Consider the following 14956-nt stretch of genomic DNA (forward strand, 5'->3'; position numbering starts at 1 on the left):
CAGGCACCCGTCTTGCCTCGATCTCGCCATCCAGCTGCTCTGGGTGTTTGCTGATTGTTCTCTGCCTCCCCCAGACCACAGGATCTTTGCAGGTAGGGCCTGTGTGTGCCCCACCTTTGTGCCAGGCCCCCACCCCTGTTCCATGAATGGTTGGACCCATGTGGCTCCCCAGAGCTTATAGGTGTTTCCTCGTACCATACCTTACTGAGCTATCTGACCCCTGGTGATGTGGGGCTGAGAGTTTAAATGGCAGAACTGGGACCAGAACCCAGTCCCATCTCCTAGGGAGTCAAGGCATTGGCTGTGGTCCCCTCGCCCCAGTGGGGCCCCATTCACTGTCTGCCTTCCACCCCTGCTCCGTTCCCAAGGCTCCAGAGCTGCTTCTGGAAGGTAATGGGAGGGGCCAGCTGTGCAAGTAACCATCCACTCCCGACCCCGGGAGCAATGAGGACAGAGGCCCCAAAGGCTGAATCACCTGAGGCACAAGTGGGAAGGGCCACAGGCCCTGAGAGCAGGTCTGCTCCGGCTCACTGTTCAGGGTGCTGTGGGTGTGTCACATCTTGGGTAAGGGCCCGCCTGGGAGCCTTTCCGAAGGAGATGCATGAGACTGCCATTGTGTGCCTGCTTGGGAACACTTCCAGCCGTGGCCCAGCTGTTAGGAGACCGCCCTTCCTGGTTCCTGGGGGCTGGGAGTCATCTGTGCCCTCCCCTGGGTACTCCTGGTGCCTAAAGGTACAGCCACTATGCTGCACCCTCTTCCTGGAGCAGAGAGGGCTGCTGTGGGCCCTGGATGGTGGCCAGGCCTGGAACGGTGGTGCGGTGGTGAGAAGAGGGAGGGTGCGAGGTGAGGTGTGGCGTTCAGTCCTCAGGGCTCCCCCTGGGTGGCGATCCATCTGTGGTGGGCTGAAGGGGCACACTCAGGTGTTGGGGTGGACACCCTCCAGGGAGGGAGCTGGCCCTGTATGTCCTGGGCCTGTGGCCCAGCAGCCCGCCAACCCCCATGCTGAGGAGAACCTGGAGAGGCCCCCGAGTAAGCCTCCTTCCTCCTGAGCATCAGTATTCTGGGAGTCCTCCATTAATAGGTCACCCCTACTCTCAGACCTTCAGTGGCTACCCAGTGCGGAAGCCACAGAGCTCAACCCTAGCTCTGTAGAACTGCCCAGGGAACTTTTCACAATCCAAAGCCCAGGCCCAGCCTATGGAGATGCTCATCTGGTCTGGGGTGGGGCCCAGGCATCTGCATGCAGGGTAGCTAATTAGAGGGCGGCTGTCTCAGCCCAGGGCGGCTTCCAGTGGGTGCCAACCCATCCCTTCGCACCTTCCTTCTGGCCAAGCTGGCCCCTTCCTGATGCCCACCTGCCTCACACCACCTTCACCTCTGTCTTCCCCTTCTGGTGCTTACTGTCCATCCAAGTCCATGGAAGCCCTCATGGTCCAGCTGCATCCACGCTTTCTGGGAAACTATCTTTAATCCTTTGGCTGTCTCTTTTCTCTTTAGCAGGGGCCTCATGCTCTTCTCCTAGAATGTGCTTGGGGGTCACTCTTTAAAAGAGTCTGTGTCCCATCCCAGCCTCTTCCTTCCCTGAAGCACTGCACCTGTTGCTAATTCTGTTTCTGTGGTCTTTCTATGACCTGTCCCCAGCCTTGGGGAGAGTGTGTGTGTGCAGTGTGTATGTGAGAGAGAGACTGTGTGTGTGACTCTGGTTGTGTGGGGTGTGTGAGTGAGGGTGTGTGGTATGTGAGTGAGGGTTTGTGGTATGTGTGGTTGTGTGTGGGGTGTGTGAGGGTGTGTGGTAAGTCAGTGTATACATATATATGTATGGGTGTGGCTGTGGTGTGTACAATTGTGAGTCTGTGTGTGTGGGATGTGTGTATGTGTGTTGAGTGTGTGGGGTATGTGATTATGAGAGTCTGAGTGTGTGTGGGGTTATGTGTGTAGTGTGTTTGTATATATGTAGAATGTGTATAATGTATATGCAGAGTGTATATATGATTGTGAGAGTCTGTGAGTGTGTGTGGTATGTGTGACTGGGTGCATGTGGTGTGTGAGGGGTGTGTATGAGTGTATGTGTGTTGTGTGTGATTGTGAGGATCTGAGTGTGGTGTGTATATGAGAATGTGGTGTGTAAGTGGTATGTGTGTATGAGTGTATGTGTAGCGTGTGTGATTGTGAGAGTCTGTGTGTGTGGAGTGTGTGAGTGCTGTGTTTGTATATGTGTAGAGTGTGTGGAGTGTATGGTGTAAATGACTGAGAGTCTGTGAGTGTGTGTGGGGTGTGTGTGTATGTGGGGTGTGTGTGACTGAGGCTCTGTGAGTGTGTGGTGTGTGTGAGAGTAGGATGTGTGTACATGTGTAGAGTGTGTGGTGTGTGTGTGAGAATGGGGCATGTGTACATGTAGTAGAGTGAACGTGTGTGTGTGAGGATAGGGCATGTGTACATGTGTATGGTATGCGTGGTGGGGCATATGTACATGTGAAGAGCATGTGTTTGTGTGAGTATGGGACGTGTGTACATGTGTAGAACGTATGGTGTGAGTGTGGGGTGTGTGTGCATGTGTAGAGCATGTGTGGTGTGGGTGTGAGCATGTGGCATGTGTACATGTATAGAACGTGTGTGGTGTGTGTGTGTGTGAGTGTGGGGTGTGTGTACATGTTTAGAGTGTGTGTGGTGTGTGTGTGAGAATGGGGCATGTGTACATCTGTAGAGTGTGTGTGGTGTGTGTGTGAGTGTGGGGTGTGTGTACATGTGTAGAGTGTGTGTGGTGTGTGTGTGAGAACGGGGCATGTGTACATCTGTAGAGTGTGTGTGGTGTGTGTGTGAGTGTGGGGTGTGTGTACATGTTTAGAGTGTGTGTGGTGTGTGTGTGAGAATGGGGCATGTGTACATCTGTAGAGTGTGTGTGGTGTGTGTGTGAGGATGGGGCGTGTGTACATGTGTAGAGCGTGTGTGGTATGTGTGTGAGTGTGGGGTGTGTGTACATGTGTAGAGTGTGTGTGGTGTGTGTGTGAGGATGTGGCATGTGTACATGTATAGAACGTGTATGGTGTGTGAGTGTGGGGTGTGTATACATGTGTAGAGCATGTGTGGTGTGTGTGGTGTGTAAGTGTGGGGCGTGTGTGCATGTGTAGAGCGTGTGTGATGTGAGTGTGAGTGTGGAGTGTGTGTGGTGTGAGGATGGGGCGTGTGTACATGTGTAGAGCATGTGTGGTATGTGTGTGAGTGTGGGGTGTGTGTATATATGCAGAGTATGTGTGGTGTGTGTGGTGTGAGGATGGGGTGTGTGTACATGTGTAGAGCGTGTGTGGTGTGAGGATGGGGCATGTGTACATGTGTAGAGCGTGTGTGGTGTATGTGTGAGTGTGGGGTGTGTGTGGTGTGAGGATGTGGCATGTGTACCTGTGCAGAGCATGTGTGGTGTGTGTAGTGTGAGGTTGGGGCATGTGTACATGTGTAGAGCATGTGTGTTGTGTGAGTGAGTGTGGGGCATGTGTGGTGTGAGGATGTGGCGTGTGTACATGTGTAGAGCGTGTGTGGTGTGTGTGGTGTGAGGATGTGGCGTGTGTACCTGTGCAGAGCATGTGTGGTGTGTGTGGTGTGAGGATGTGGCGTGTGTACCTGTGCAGAGCGTGTGTGTTGTGAGGATGTGGCGTGTGTACCTGTGTGTTGTGTGTGTGGTGTGAGGATGTGGCGTGTGTACCTGTGTGGAGTGTGTGTGGTGTGAGGATGTGGCGTGTGTACCTGTGCAGAGCGTGTGTGTTGTGAGGATGTGGCGTGTGTACCTGTGCAGAGCGTGTGTGTTGTGAGGATGTGGCGTGTGTACCTGTGTAGAGCGTGTGTGGTGTGTGTGGTGTGAGGATGTGGCGTGTGTACCTGTGCAGAGCGTGTGTGGTGTGTGTGGTGTGAGGATGTGGCGTGTGTACCTGTGCAGAGCGTGTGTGGTGTGAGGATGTGGCGTGTGTACCTGTGTAGAGCGTGTGTGGTGTGTGTGTTGTGAGGATGTGGCGTGTGTACCTGTGTAGAGCGTGTGTGGTGTGTGTGGTGTGAGGATGTGGCGTGTGTACCTGTGCAGAGCGTGTGTGGTGTGTGTGGTGTGAGGATGTGGCGTGTGTACCTGTGTGGAGTGTGTGTGGTGTGAGGATGTGGCGTGTGTACCTGTGCAGAGCGTGTGTGTTGTGAGGATGTGGCGTGTGTACCTGTGTGGAGTGTGTGTGGTGTGAGGATGTGGCGTGTGTACCTGTGTGGAGTGTGTGTGGTGTGAGGATGTGGCGTGTGTACCTGTGTGGAGTGTGTGTGGTGTGAGGATGTGGCGTGTGTACCTGTGCAGAGTGTGTGTGGTGTGAGGATGTGGCGTGTGTACCTGTGCAGAGCGTGTGTGGTGTGTGTGGTGTGAGGATGTGGCGTGTGTACCTGTGCAGAGCGTGTGTGGTGTGTGTGGTGTGAGGATGTGGCGTGTGTACCTGTGTGGAGTGTGTGTGGTGTGAGGATGTGGCGTGTGTACCTGTGCAGAGCGTGTGTGTTGTGAGGATGTGGCGTGTGTACCTGTGTGTTGTGTGTGTGGTGTGAGGATGTGGCGTGTGTACCTGTGTAGAGCATGTGTGGTGTGTGTGGTGTGAGGATGTGGCGTGTGTACCTGTGTGGAGCGTGTGTGGTGTGAGGATGTGGCGTTTGTACCTGTGCAGAGCGTGTGGGTGTGCAGTGTGCTGGGGTGGGGATGAGCCCCCACTCTGACCCCCGTCCCGTGCCGTCCTTCCTGCAGGCGAAAGCGGCCAAGTCGGAGCAGGAGGCCCGGAGGCTGCGGCTGCGGAGCCTGCAGTACCTGGAGCGCTACGTCTACCTGGTGCTCTTCAGCGCGTACCTGCACCTGGAGAAGGCCGGCTCCTGGCAGAGGCCCTTCAGCGCCTGGATGCGGGAGGTGAGGGCGGGGAGCCGGGGACAGGCTCCCTGGCGAGCGGGCACGGCTCCCATGTCACTCCTCCCCGCGGCCGAGGTTGTGTCCCGTTCAGCTCTGGGCCCGCACACAGCGTCTGCGCTCAGCAGGCGTGAGCGAGGGATGAGGAGGAGGAGACAGCGGGTGGGGGCTGGGCTGGGCCCCTGCTCCCTGCGTCCCTGAGGCCATGTCACCTGGGTGCTTCACGCCCACCTCTGTGTCCATCCTTCACCTGTGCCCTCGCTTCCCGCTCCCCGCCGCCTTCCAGCCATGGCCGTGGACAAGGCACTGAGCCCCTCTGAGCCGCTGTCCTCAGCGTTACCACGCAAGTACTGTTGGCGCAGTGGGCACCACCTCAGGAGGCCGTGGCGGGGACTGAGATACTGCCTCTGCCACAGCTCGTGTCAGCAGGCCTGCCTCACGTGGCCACTGTACGCTCCCGCTCTGCACAGGAGTCTGGGCGCAGAGGGGTTCAGTGCCGTGTTCATAGCATTAGAGCCGTTGGTTGGCTCCAGGGCCCACCATGTCCAGCCTGGGACAGACATGTCTCGGGCCACCTCCTCCCTCCCCTCCACTTGGCTCTTCCCGGCCTGGCTGGTTTTAGAGGCAGAGCTGCAGCCTCGGCACCTCTAGGGTAAGAGAAAGGTCTCCCTTCCTGCTTGGCAGAGTGGCCTGTAATTACCCCTCTGCTGGGACGCTGGCCCCTGCTGACCTCACCGGCCTGTCCTGGTGGTTGACATCTGGAATCCAGGCTGGAATTAGCTCCCGTGGGCAGGGTGGACGGGAAGGCAGGAGTGACAGCCGTAGGAAGGGTGTGGGGCTTCGGGAGCTGTGCAGGTGGGGTTGGAGCTGCGAGGGGACAGAGGCTGGGAGGCCCCCCAGGGCCCAGTGCCCGGACGGGTGGCTGCTCTGTGTTTGTGGCGGTCCTGCTATGGGGGTAGGTCACACCAAGGTCACAGTGGGGCCACCCTCTTGAGCAGGCCTGGGCTCAGCTTCCTCTTGGCGGTAGTAGGGGACCTAAGACACTTCTGCCTGGAGAGCTGAAATAGGGGGGTGGGACAGGGGCTGGGAAGGAGCTTGATCCCCTCCCCAGCTGAACCTGGGTGGTAGGTCGTGGGAGATGTCGAGGTTCTAGCCTCGGGGGATGAGCGGAGGGGCAGGGGGTAAGGCTTGCCTGGGGATGTTAGTTTGGAGTGGAGCATGCATCCTCGCCATCCCCAGGATGGTGGGGAGAGAAGAAGGCTGGTCGTTGAGTGGTTTGAGTCTAGGGCCAGGGCCTGGGCACTACGGCTATATGGAGAGTGTCTAGGGAGGCCTCAGTGAACCGGCCTGAGCCGAGGCCCTTGGTGGGCCTGCCGAGTCCACAGTCAGAGCTCATAGCAAAAGGGCTCTTGCCGGCTGCTGCTTCCACGCTGGCTTCCCCAGCGCTCTCCGCGGGCCCAGCTGTAACACTAGGAGCAGCCGGGCTTGTGCTCCTGAGTGTGCCCATGGGAGCACCGGGGCTGAAGGCACGGGGCGTGCTTGGCTTCCCCCTCTGCTGTCCGCTTCCTACCTGCCTTTACTGCCTGCTGAGCGCTTTCTGTGCAGCCCTCCACGCTGTGCTCTGCCATCACAAGGGAACGGGAGCTCAGAGTAAATAGGAATCGAGATGCAAACTCGTGTAGGTGGCTGAGCTGGTGGGAGGCAGCGCTGGGCCCCAGACTCACACGTGTGTCAGCGGAGCCCAGTGAGGGGTGTGACAGAGGAGGGCACGGGACACGGATGACACCCTCCCTCCCCTCGAGCACTGCCCCAAACTCTCCTGTCCTCCCCCAGGTGGCAGCAAAGGCCGGCGTCTACGAGATCCTCAACCAGCTGGGCTTCCCCGAGCTTGAGAGTGTGGAGGACCAGCCCTTCTCAAGGCTGCGCTGCCGGTGGCAGGAGCAGAACCGTGGCCCCGAGCTCTCCGCCACAGGGGACTTCCTGTAGGAAGGGGGCTTCCTGTGGGATGCACTCCCCCTGCCCCTGTTGTCACCGCCTCCCGCAGGGCCACCTCCCTCCCCACGTGGCCTGGGGGTACCCGATGCTCTTTGCTGGCAGTGGCCCTGACAAACGACTCCTCGGCTTCCCAGAGACCAGGGTGGGTGGGGATCCCCTTTTTGAAAGAGTTGTTACAGGATAGTTGGCGCACAGTGATGCCTTGTGGATGGCCGCTCCAGGGGGGGGCCTGCAGGAAGGCCTGGTGTGGCATCAGCTCTCCAAGGCGCTCACTCCCCAAGTTGCCAAGCCAAACCTCTCGCCACTTCTGTCCTCCCCTCTGCCCTGAGCAGTTCCGATGGCCCCTGGCCTAGAGCAGCCCCGGCCAGTGCTCTCCCACGTGGCTTTTCCCCTTTTGCTGCCTGAGCATTGCCTGGTGGCCCTGGGCTCCCTGGGAGGTGGACGTCACTCTGGCTAGATGTGTTACCTTAAACGCAGTTTTCCCAGGGTTCTTGCCTCTCATTCCTTGTCTCAACCCCAAGCCATGAAGAAGGACAACCACATTCCCTATGGGTTCAGTGGAGGCCTCTGCCCCTCCTGCCTTTGTCCCCTCCCCTCCCCTGGGCTGGCAAGACTGTAGAGGTTTCCATGGAGCTGAAAACAAAAGGGAATCCCTCTTGGGGTTGGAGGGGGCAAGAAAGAGCTCCCAGAAGGTGAATGCTGCCCTGTGGGAGAGGCCTGCTCCATTTCCCTGGGAGCATGGTGGGGAGGTCTGGGGATGCACCTCCTCCCTGCCCTGCCTGGCCCCCCAACAGTGGTCTGAGACCCCACCTGGTGTGGCAGAAGCCATGGGGACTCCTGGGTGACCCTGAGTGAGCAGTGGGGTGTGTGAGAGTGGGCCAGGGATGGCACGAGAGGGCACTTGGATTGCAGGCCATCCTCGCTGAGCACCCTCGAGTTGCCTTGTGATGGGAACAGAAGAGGCCAAGGCCTGCCACTTTGGCAGCTGCTGGGACCAACTCTGTGTGGATGGTGGGAGGGTTGCTCGGAGAGGCAGGTGGGTGTTGAGCTGAGCCTGTGGCTCTCCCTCTGGGGACTGGTCCCCCCCTAAAATGCAGGGGCTGAACGGTGTGGACGCTGTCCCCCTGGCAAGGCTCACTGGGTCCAGGCAGGCCTCTCTTGGTTGGACACCAGCACTTGGGCAGAGAAACAGATGATGTATCACTGGTTGTGGTATTTTGAAAAGGTGGATGAGGCCAAAGTTGTTCACGTCTACCTAGTATTGGAAAATTTATGACCATTTTGGCTGAATTCTTTTGCAAATCTACTGTATGTCTTTTCACTACCTTTTTAGATTTGTTGTTTTTGGTTTTATTTTTGCATGTAGTAAAAAGTGTTAATTTCTCTGCGGACAAGGTCTAGATGAGGGGTCAGAGATCAGGGCTGAACTGGGAGGGATCCTTTGTGTTCTCATGGTTGGCCCTGACCTTCAGCTGTGCTGGGACTACTGGCCGGTCACATCACCTCTCTGCCTCAGTTTCCCCATCTGTAAAATGGGAGAATAATACTTGCCTACCTACCTCACAGGGGTGTTGTGAGGATTCATTCGTGATTTTTTTTTTTAAACAGATCTTTTGAGCATTAAAAATGGCTAAATGTGAAATGCGCATGGCTGCCAATGTTCTTTTGTGTGGGGCAGATATTACAGAACTGATGCAAGATGCGGTCCCTGTTCCCTCAGAGTAAGGGTGGGAGGGCAGGGTGAGCCAAGAGCACCTGCCCTTTGTACCCCTGATTCTCAGAGAAGGTGGGTTTTCATGGATATCATTCTCTTTCCTTCACATCCCCAATCATGTATGCCCATCTCATTCTGGATTCCCAGGGCTGACGTGCTGAGGAGCCCCTCCTTGAAGAAAGTAGTGTAACAGACTAATTCACACTAAAGTGTGAAGGACTGTTATAGTTAGGGAGATGGAGCAGAGTGGAAGCAGGGTGGTCCTCAGCCTCTACTTCCTTTTCGCATCTCTGCAGGCTCTTCTTGGTCCCTTTAGGCCCCCAAAGCCTCAAACACATTTGTGTTGAGAAATGAATGTGTGAAGAGGCAGGAGGGAGAGTGAGGGAGGCAGAGTGCAGACCCAGGCTTCTCCCTAGGCTCTTCCAGGATTAGGGGGAATCAGACCCTCTGGGCTGTGATTCTGAGGTCAGCTGGAATGGAAGTTCCAAGGTCAGAATGGAATCCGGAGCCCCTACTGCATTAGGGTTGGTTTTCTCCCCAGCCTGGGTGAAGGGAGGCCTCCTGGGGTTACTTCCCAGCGCTCTGAGTCCAAGGATGCTCTGTGTGGCTTCTGAATGTGAGTACAGTGGTGTGTATACCCATGTGTGTGTGTGTAAGTGTGAGGGGTGGTTCTGCACTTCTCTGCCTGGGATGAAGGGATTATAAAAATATGATCAGTACAAAGATCTGGGATTCTTGATAGAGATGCAACAGGCTCTTGGGACGACCTGGACTGGGAACTGGAAAGCTGCCCAGGGAGTCCCAAAAGCCCTCTGCAGCATCCACGGGGTACACTGCTCTGGTCCCCCCTCAGGAGGACCAGCTGCAAGAGCAGTCGGCACAACCTCCAGCCATTGCAGCTTCGATCCAGCGCTTGCCAAGGCTGCGTTCCACGTACAGCACTCTCCCCACTCGGGCTCTCCCAGACAATGACTGAGCCACTAGCCACACTGTTTCTGCCTTGGCAGCCTTGCCTGGAGCCTCCCCACTGGTCTGGCTGGGTGTTTCTCAGACCACCCCGCTATGTGGGGCCATTCCTTGCCCCTCTCTTTTCATGGGTGTCAGACCTGCTTCGTGGTTCTGTAGGCTCTTCCTGCCTTCTTCTGCTTCCTCCTTCATCCTCCACAGGGGTTTCCACAAATAAATCTCTTGCAAGTCTAATCCCACCCTAGTGTCTGCTGCTCTAGGATCTGAGTGATGCACCCTCACCCTCATCTTTGTCTCTCTGGGCAGCTGCTTTGTCTTTCTTTCTGGTGAAGGCGGCCTTCTCTGGCACTGCTTAGGGAAGCCACCAGCCCAGTTTCCAACTTCATATGTTTTAGTTCCAGCCAGAATCAGTTGTCTTTCTCTCTCTTTGTACCACCCTGCCCTTCCATCTCAAGTGTGGGGCCACTGAGCCTGTGGACTGTGGCTGGAAGGGCAGGAAGTGATTGTTCATCTTCCCTATAGATGAGGGTGGGGTGGGGAAGGCAGGACAGGTGCTCAGTGTGATCTGGTGGATCACCCCCAAATCTGCATATGGCAGTGCCAACCGCTGATTATTTTCTAAATAAAGGGAATGCCCACTATGAAGGTTTTTCAAGATGCACCTCATTTGTCCTCCAGAAATGTCCCCTTTGATGGTCTCAAATAGCAGTTAATGAGCTTAGTGTTTCTCCCGCCTGGCCAGCACTGCTATTACTTTTTTTTTTAACTCTATTTTATTTTGGAGTATAGCCAGTTAACAATGTTGTGATAGTTTCAGGTGGACAAAAGGGGCTCAGCCATACGTGAATATGCATGTATTCATTCTCCCCCAAGCTCCCCTCCCATCCAGGTCTATTACATTTATTTTAAAAGTTCTTGATAGTTTTGTGGCTCAAAATAGAATTTCATACGTGTTTAATTTTATATTTTGTTTATTATTTTAAAAACTGAAGTATAGTTGCTGTACAGTATTATACACTTAAGATATACAGGGATTCATAATTTTTAAAATTAATTTTTACTGAAGTATAGTTGCTTCACAATGTTATATTAGTTTTCATAATTTTTAAAGCTTGTACTTCACTTAGAGTTCTTGTAAAATATTGGCCATATTCTCTGTCTTGTACAGTGTATGTTTGTAGCTTTTTCTATACCTAGTAGTTGGTACCTCTTACTCTCCTACCCTTGTATTACCCCTCCTCACTTCCCTCTCCTCACTGGAAACCATTTGTTTGTTCTCTATGTCCATGAGTCAGCTTTTGTTTTTTTGTTACATTCACTGGCTTGTCGTCATTTTTTAGTCTGCGTATAAATGGTATCGCACTCTATTTGTCTTTCTTTATCTGATTTATTTCACAAAGCATAATATTCTCTAGGTCCATCTATGTTTCTGAAAATGACAGAATTTCATTCTTTTTATGGTTGAGTAACATTCCATTGTGTGTGTGTGTGTATGTGTGTGTGTGTGTAGACACACACAGACTGCATCTTCTCTGTCCAGTTGTCTGTTGGTGAGCACTTGGATTGCCTCCATGTGTTGGCTGTTGTAAACAGTGCTGCAGTGAACATTGGGGTATATTTGTTTGAATTAGTGTCTTTGTTCTTTTTCTGGATGTATATTCAGGGGTGAAATTGCTGGATCATATGGTAGTTCTATTTTTAGTAACCCTCCATACTGTTATCAAAGAGACTGTCTTTTCTCCATTGGATAGTTTTGCCTCCTTTGTTGAAGACTGATCGGTCGTAATTGCCTGAGTTTATCTCTAGTTTCTCTGTTCTGTCCCACTCATCTGTGTGCCCAGAGAGTATCTGACTCCAAGCCTGCCCTCATTTTAGAGATGGATACTGGTGCCAGCTCTGTACTGGAATCCTCTGACATTCTCAGTGACAGGAGAGAAATGTCAGTCCTGCTGGAAGTGTGCCTTTGCTGGGGCGGGTTAGGAGGGGGATGAAGGGAAAGAATGATTTCTTTGAAAACCCTCCCATGAGGTCTTGTGGTTCTCAGACTCGATGCTTTTCAAACCCTTGTGTCCTTTCAAGAGGTTCCCCTCAACACCCACAAGAAGGGCTTGTTTCCTATGAGTCACTCTGATAGATTATCTGTTACAGGGGCTTTTGAGTTTCATTTTGTGCCTCCCTTTAGGGTATTTTTTCCCCTACCATCTGCCCACCTCACCCATTGACATGCCGTACATGACAGAGTGGCCATGCTCTCCAAAAGTAATTTTCGTTCTTTCTTTGAACTAAATGAGACAGTCTTCTGGGCTGAATTAGACACCAATTTATGAAAACACCCATTTCTCCGTTCCCACCCTAACATTTGAGGTCACCAGTCTTTTTAATTTTTGCCCATCCGATAAGGGAGAAAACTGTCTTATTTTTATCTTAATATGATTTTCCCAATTACGAATGAGATGGAACATCTTTTTATTCCTTTGTTGGCCATTTGGATTTGGTCTGTTATATGTTTGCTTATTTTTCTACTGGGTTTTTAAAAAATTAATAGGCGTAAGATATTAACATAATCTGTTTCATTTGTAAGTAGATAGATCTACAGCCAGTTCTTTCTCCTAGTTTATCTGGTCTCGTAATTCTTTTGGAGTGTCTTTTGTCAAATTTTTGTATTTTGTGTCTTGTGTCAGCAGACCTTCTCTACCCAGGATTATTGATCTAATTTCTGTTTTTCTTTGATCACTTGTACAGTATTGTCCTTTATGTTTCATTCTTTAATTGATCTGGAATAAGTGTTTGTGAGTGACATGAGGTACAGAATATAATTTATTTTTTTTAAAAATGGGTATCCAGTTGGCCCATGTTAATTTATTGAGTAGCCAAGGTTCTCTACTCCTTGAACTTCAGTCCTCGTCATTTGATGGGTCCGTATGATAGACATGTGGTTGCCATATCCTGTAGCATTCGTTCATCATCCAGCCACCATTTCTGACTTTCCGTCCTAATTTAAAAAAATCTTGACTGGATTTTTAATTTTTTAAGTCTTTATTACTATTTTCTGGCCTTTTACTTTTTCTTGGGTCAATTTTGGTAAAACACCAACATTTTCCCAGAATAACATATGGACATCTGTCAAGAATTTCAAATTTATTAATGTAAAGTCATATGTAATATTCTCTTAAATATTTAAAAGCCTCTTCTGTATCTGTGGGGCTTCTCCAGTGGCTCAGATGGTAAAGAATCTGCCTGCAATGCAAGAGACCTGGGTTCAGTCCCTGAGCTGGGAAGATATCCTGGAGAAGGAAATGGCAACCCACTGCAGCATTCTTGCCTGCAGAATTCCATGGATGGATGAGCCTGGCGGGCTGCAGTCCATGGGGTCACAGAGAGTCTCATCTGTGACTCTCTTCTTTCTCAATTTTAATATTTGTGAATATCTTACATATTTTTCTTGGTTACATTTGCAGGTTTTTCTATTCAGTTGTTGCTTTCAAATAAGCTATTTTGATTCTTATAAATGTGAACACTGAGAATTTGTGATCACATAAAGTAATAGAGGTGAATTTTTGCTATAGTAATGCTGCTTGATTCTGTGAACCTCTTCTGAGTAATATGCCAAAAATCACATCATGATATCTCTTTGAAACATTAAAAAAAATTTTGTATTAGCTGTCAATCAAGGGAGTACACCTATAATTATTTTATTTTTTTAATTAGTTAATTTATTTATTTTACTTTACAACATTGTATTGGTTTTGCCATACATTGAGTTGAATCTGCCATGGATGTACATGTGTTCCCCATCCTGAACTCCGCTCCCACCTCCCTCCCCATCCCATCCCTCTGGGTCATCCCAGTGCACCAGCCCCGAGTACCCTGTCTCATGCATTGAACCTGGACTGGTGATTTGTTTCACATATGATAATATACATATTTCAATGCCATTCTCCCATATCATCCAATTCTCGCCCTCTCCCACAGAGTCCAAAAGACTGTTCAATACATATGTGTCTCTTTTGCTGTCTCGCATACAGGGTTATTGTTACCATCTTTCTAAATTCCATATATATGTGTTAGTATACTGTATTGCTGTTTTTCTTTCTGGCTTACTTCACTCTGTATAATAGGCTCCAGTTTCATCCACCTCATTAGAACTGATTCAGATGTATTCTTTTTAATGGCTGAGTAATATTCCATTGTGTATAAGTACCACAGCTTTCTTATCCATTCGTCTGCTGATGGGCATCTAGGTTGCTTCCATGTCCTAGCTATTATAAACAGTGCTGCGATGAACATTGGGGCACACGTGTCTCTTTCAGATCTTGTTTCCTCGGGGTGTATGCCCAGAAGTGGGATTGCTGGGTCATATGGCAGTTCTATTTCCAGATTTTTAAGGAATCTCCATACTGTTCTCCATAGTGGCTGTACTAGTTTGCATTCCCACCAACAGTGTAAGAGGGTTCCCTTTTCTCCACACCCTCTCCAGCATTTATTGCTTGTGGACTTTTGGATAGCAGCCATTCTGACTGGCATGAAATGGTACCTCATTGTGGTTTTGATTTGCATTTCTCTGATCATGAGTGATGTTGAGCATCTTTTCATGTGTTTGTTAGCCATTTATTTTTGGCTATGCTGGACCTTCATTGTTGCATGGGCTTTTCTCTAGTTGCAGTGAGCGGGGGCTACTCTCTAGTTGCACTGTGCGGGCTTTCTCATTGCAGTGGCTTCTCTTGTTGCAAAGCAGAGGCCATAGAGCTCTTGGCTTCAGTAGTTAGGCATGTGGGCTCAGAAGCTGCAGCTCCTGGGCTCTGGAGCATGGGCTCAATAGTTGTGGTGCACAGGCTTTGTTGTTCCATGGCAGGTGGGATCTTCCTGGATTAGGGATCAAACTCCTGCCTCCTGCATTGACAGGCAGATCCTTTACCACTGAGCCACCAGGGAAGCCTTCCTATAATTTTTTTTTATAAGCGGAGAATTGGAAAACACCTAAATTGCAAAAGGATCTATTGCCTGGGTATTGGAGTCATTAACTCTCTCATTTTCTGGAAAATATGCTTGGAAAAGTTTAAGATTTGTCAGTGACTACTAATTACATCTCTAACTCTGAGGTACCCTACCCCCTATATAAATTAACATACACAAAATAGATGAGAAGAATATTGTTCATTTATTTTTTTTTTCCATTTATTTTTATTAGTTGGAGGCTAATTACTTTACATCATTACAGTAGTTTTTGTTATACATTGAAATGAATTAGCCATGGATTTACATGTATTGTTCATTTAAAAACTCTTTTACAGATACTCCAATCTTTCTTTTTTCACATTTCCATTAAGTTTTAAAAACGACTTTATGGAGGTATAATTGACATACACTAAAC

At 50.8% G+C, this 14956-nt stretch overlaps 1 protein-coding gene across 5 annotated transcripts in view; it reads left to right on the forward strand.

The window, feature by feature from the left end:
* PALD1 (phosphatase domain containing paladin 1) overlaps window positions 1–8547 on the forward strand; it is an 83045-nt gene extending 74498 nt beyond the window's left edge. For all 5 annotated transcript variants that reach the window (XM_020877405.2, XM_020877409.2, XM_020877407.2 and 2 more), the window contains 2 exons: window positions 4758–4913; window positions 6744–8547. In XM_020877405.2, the coding sequence (XP_020733064.2) occupies window positions 4758–4913; window positions 6744–6896 (309 nt within the window). In that variant the 3' untranslated portion in view covers window positions 6897–8547. The remainder of the gene's footprint in view (window positions 1–4757; window positions 4914–6743) is intronic.
* The last annotated feature ends 6409 nt before the right edge of the window (window positions 8548–14956 follow it).

Source organism: Odocoileus virginianus, chromosome 7 (genome assembly GCF_023699985.2).
Source record: "Odocoileus virginianus isolate 20LAN1187 ecotype Illinois chromosome 7, Ovbor_1.2, whole genome shotgun sequence".
Lineage (NCBI taxonomy): Eukaryota > Metazoa > Chordata > Mammalia > Artiodactyla > Cervidae > Odocoileus > Odocoileus virginianus.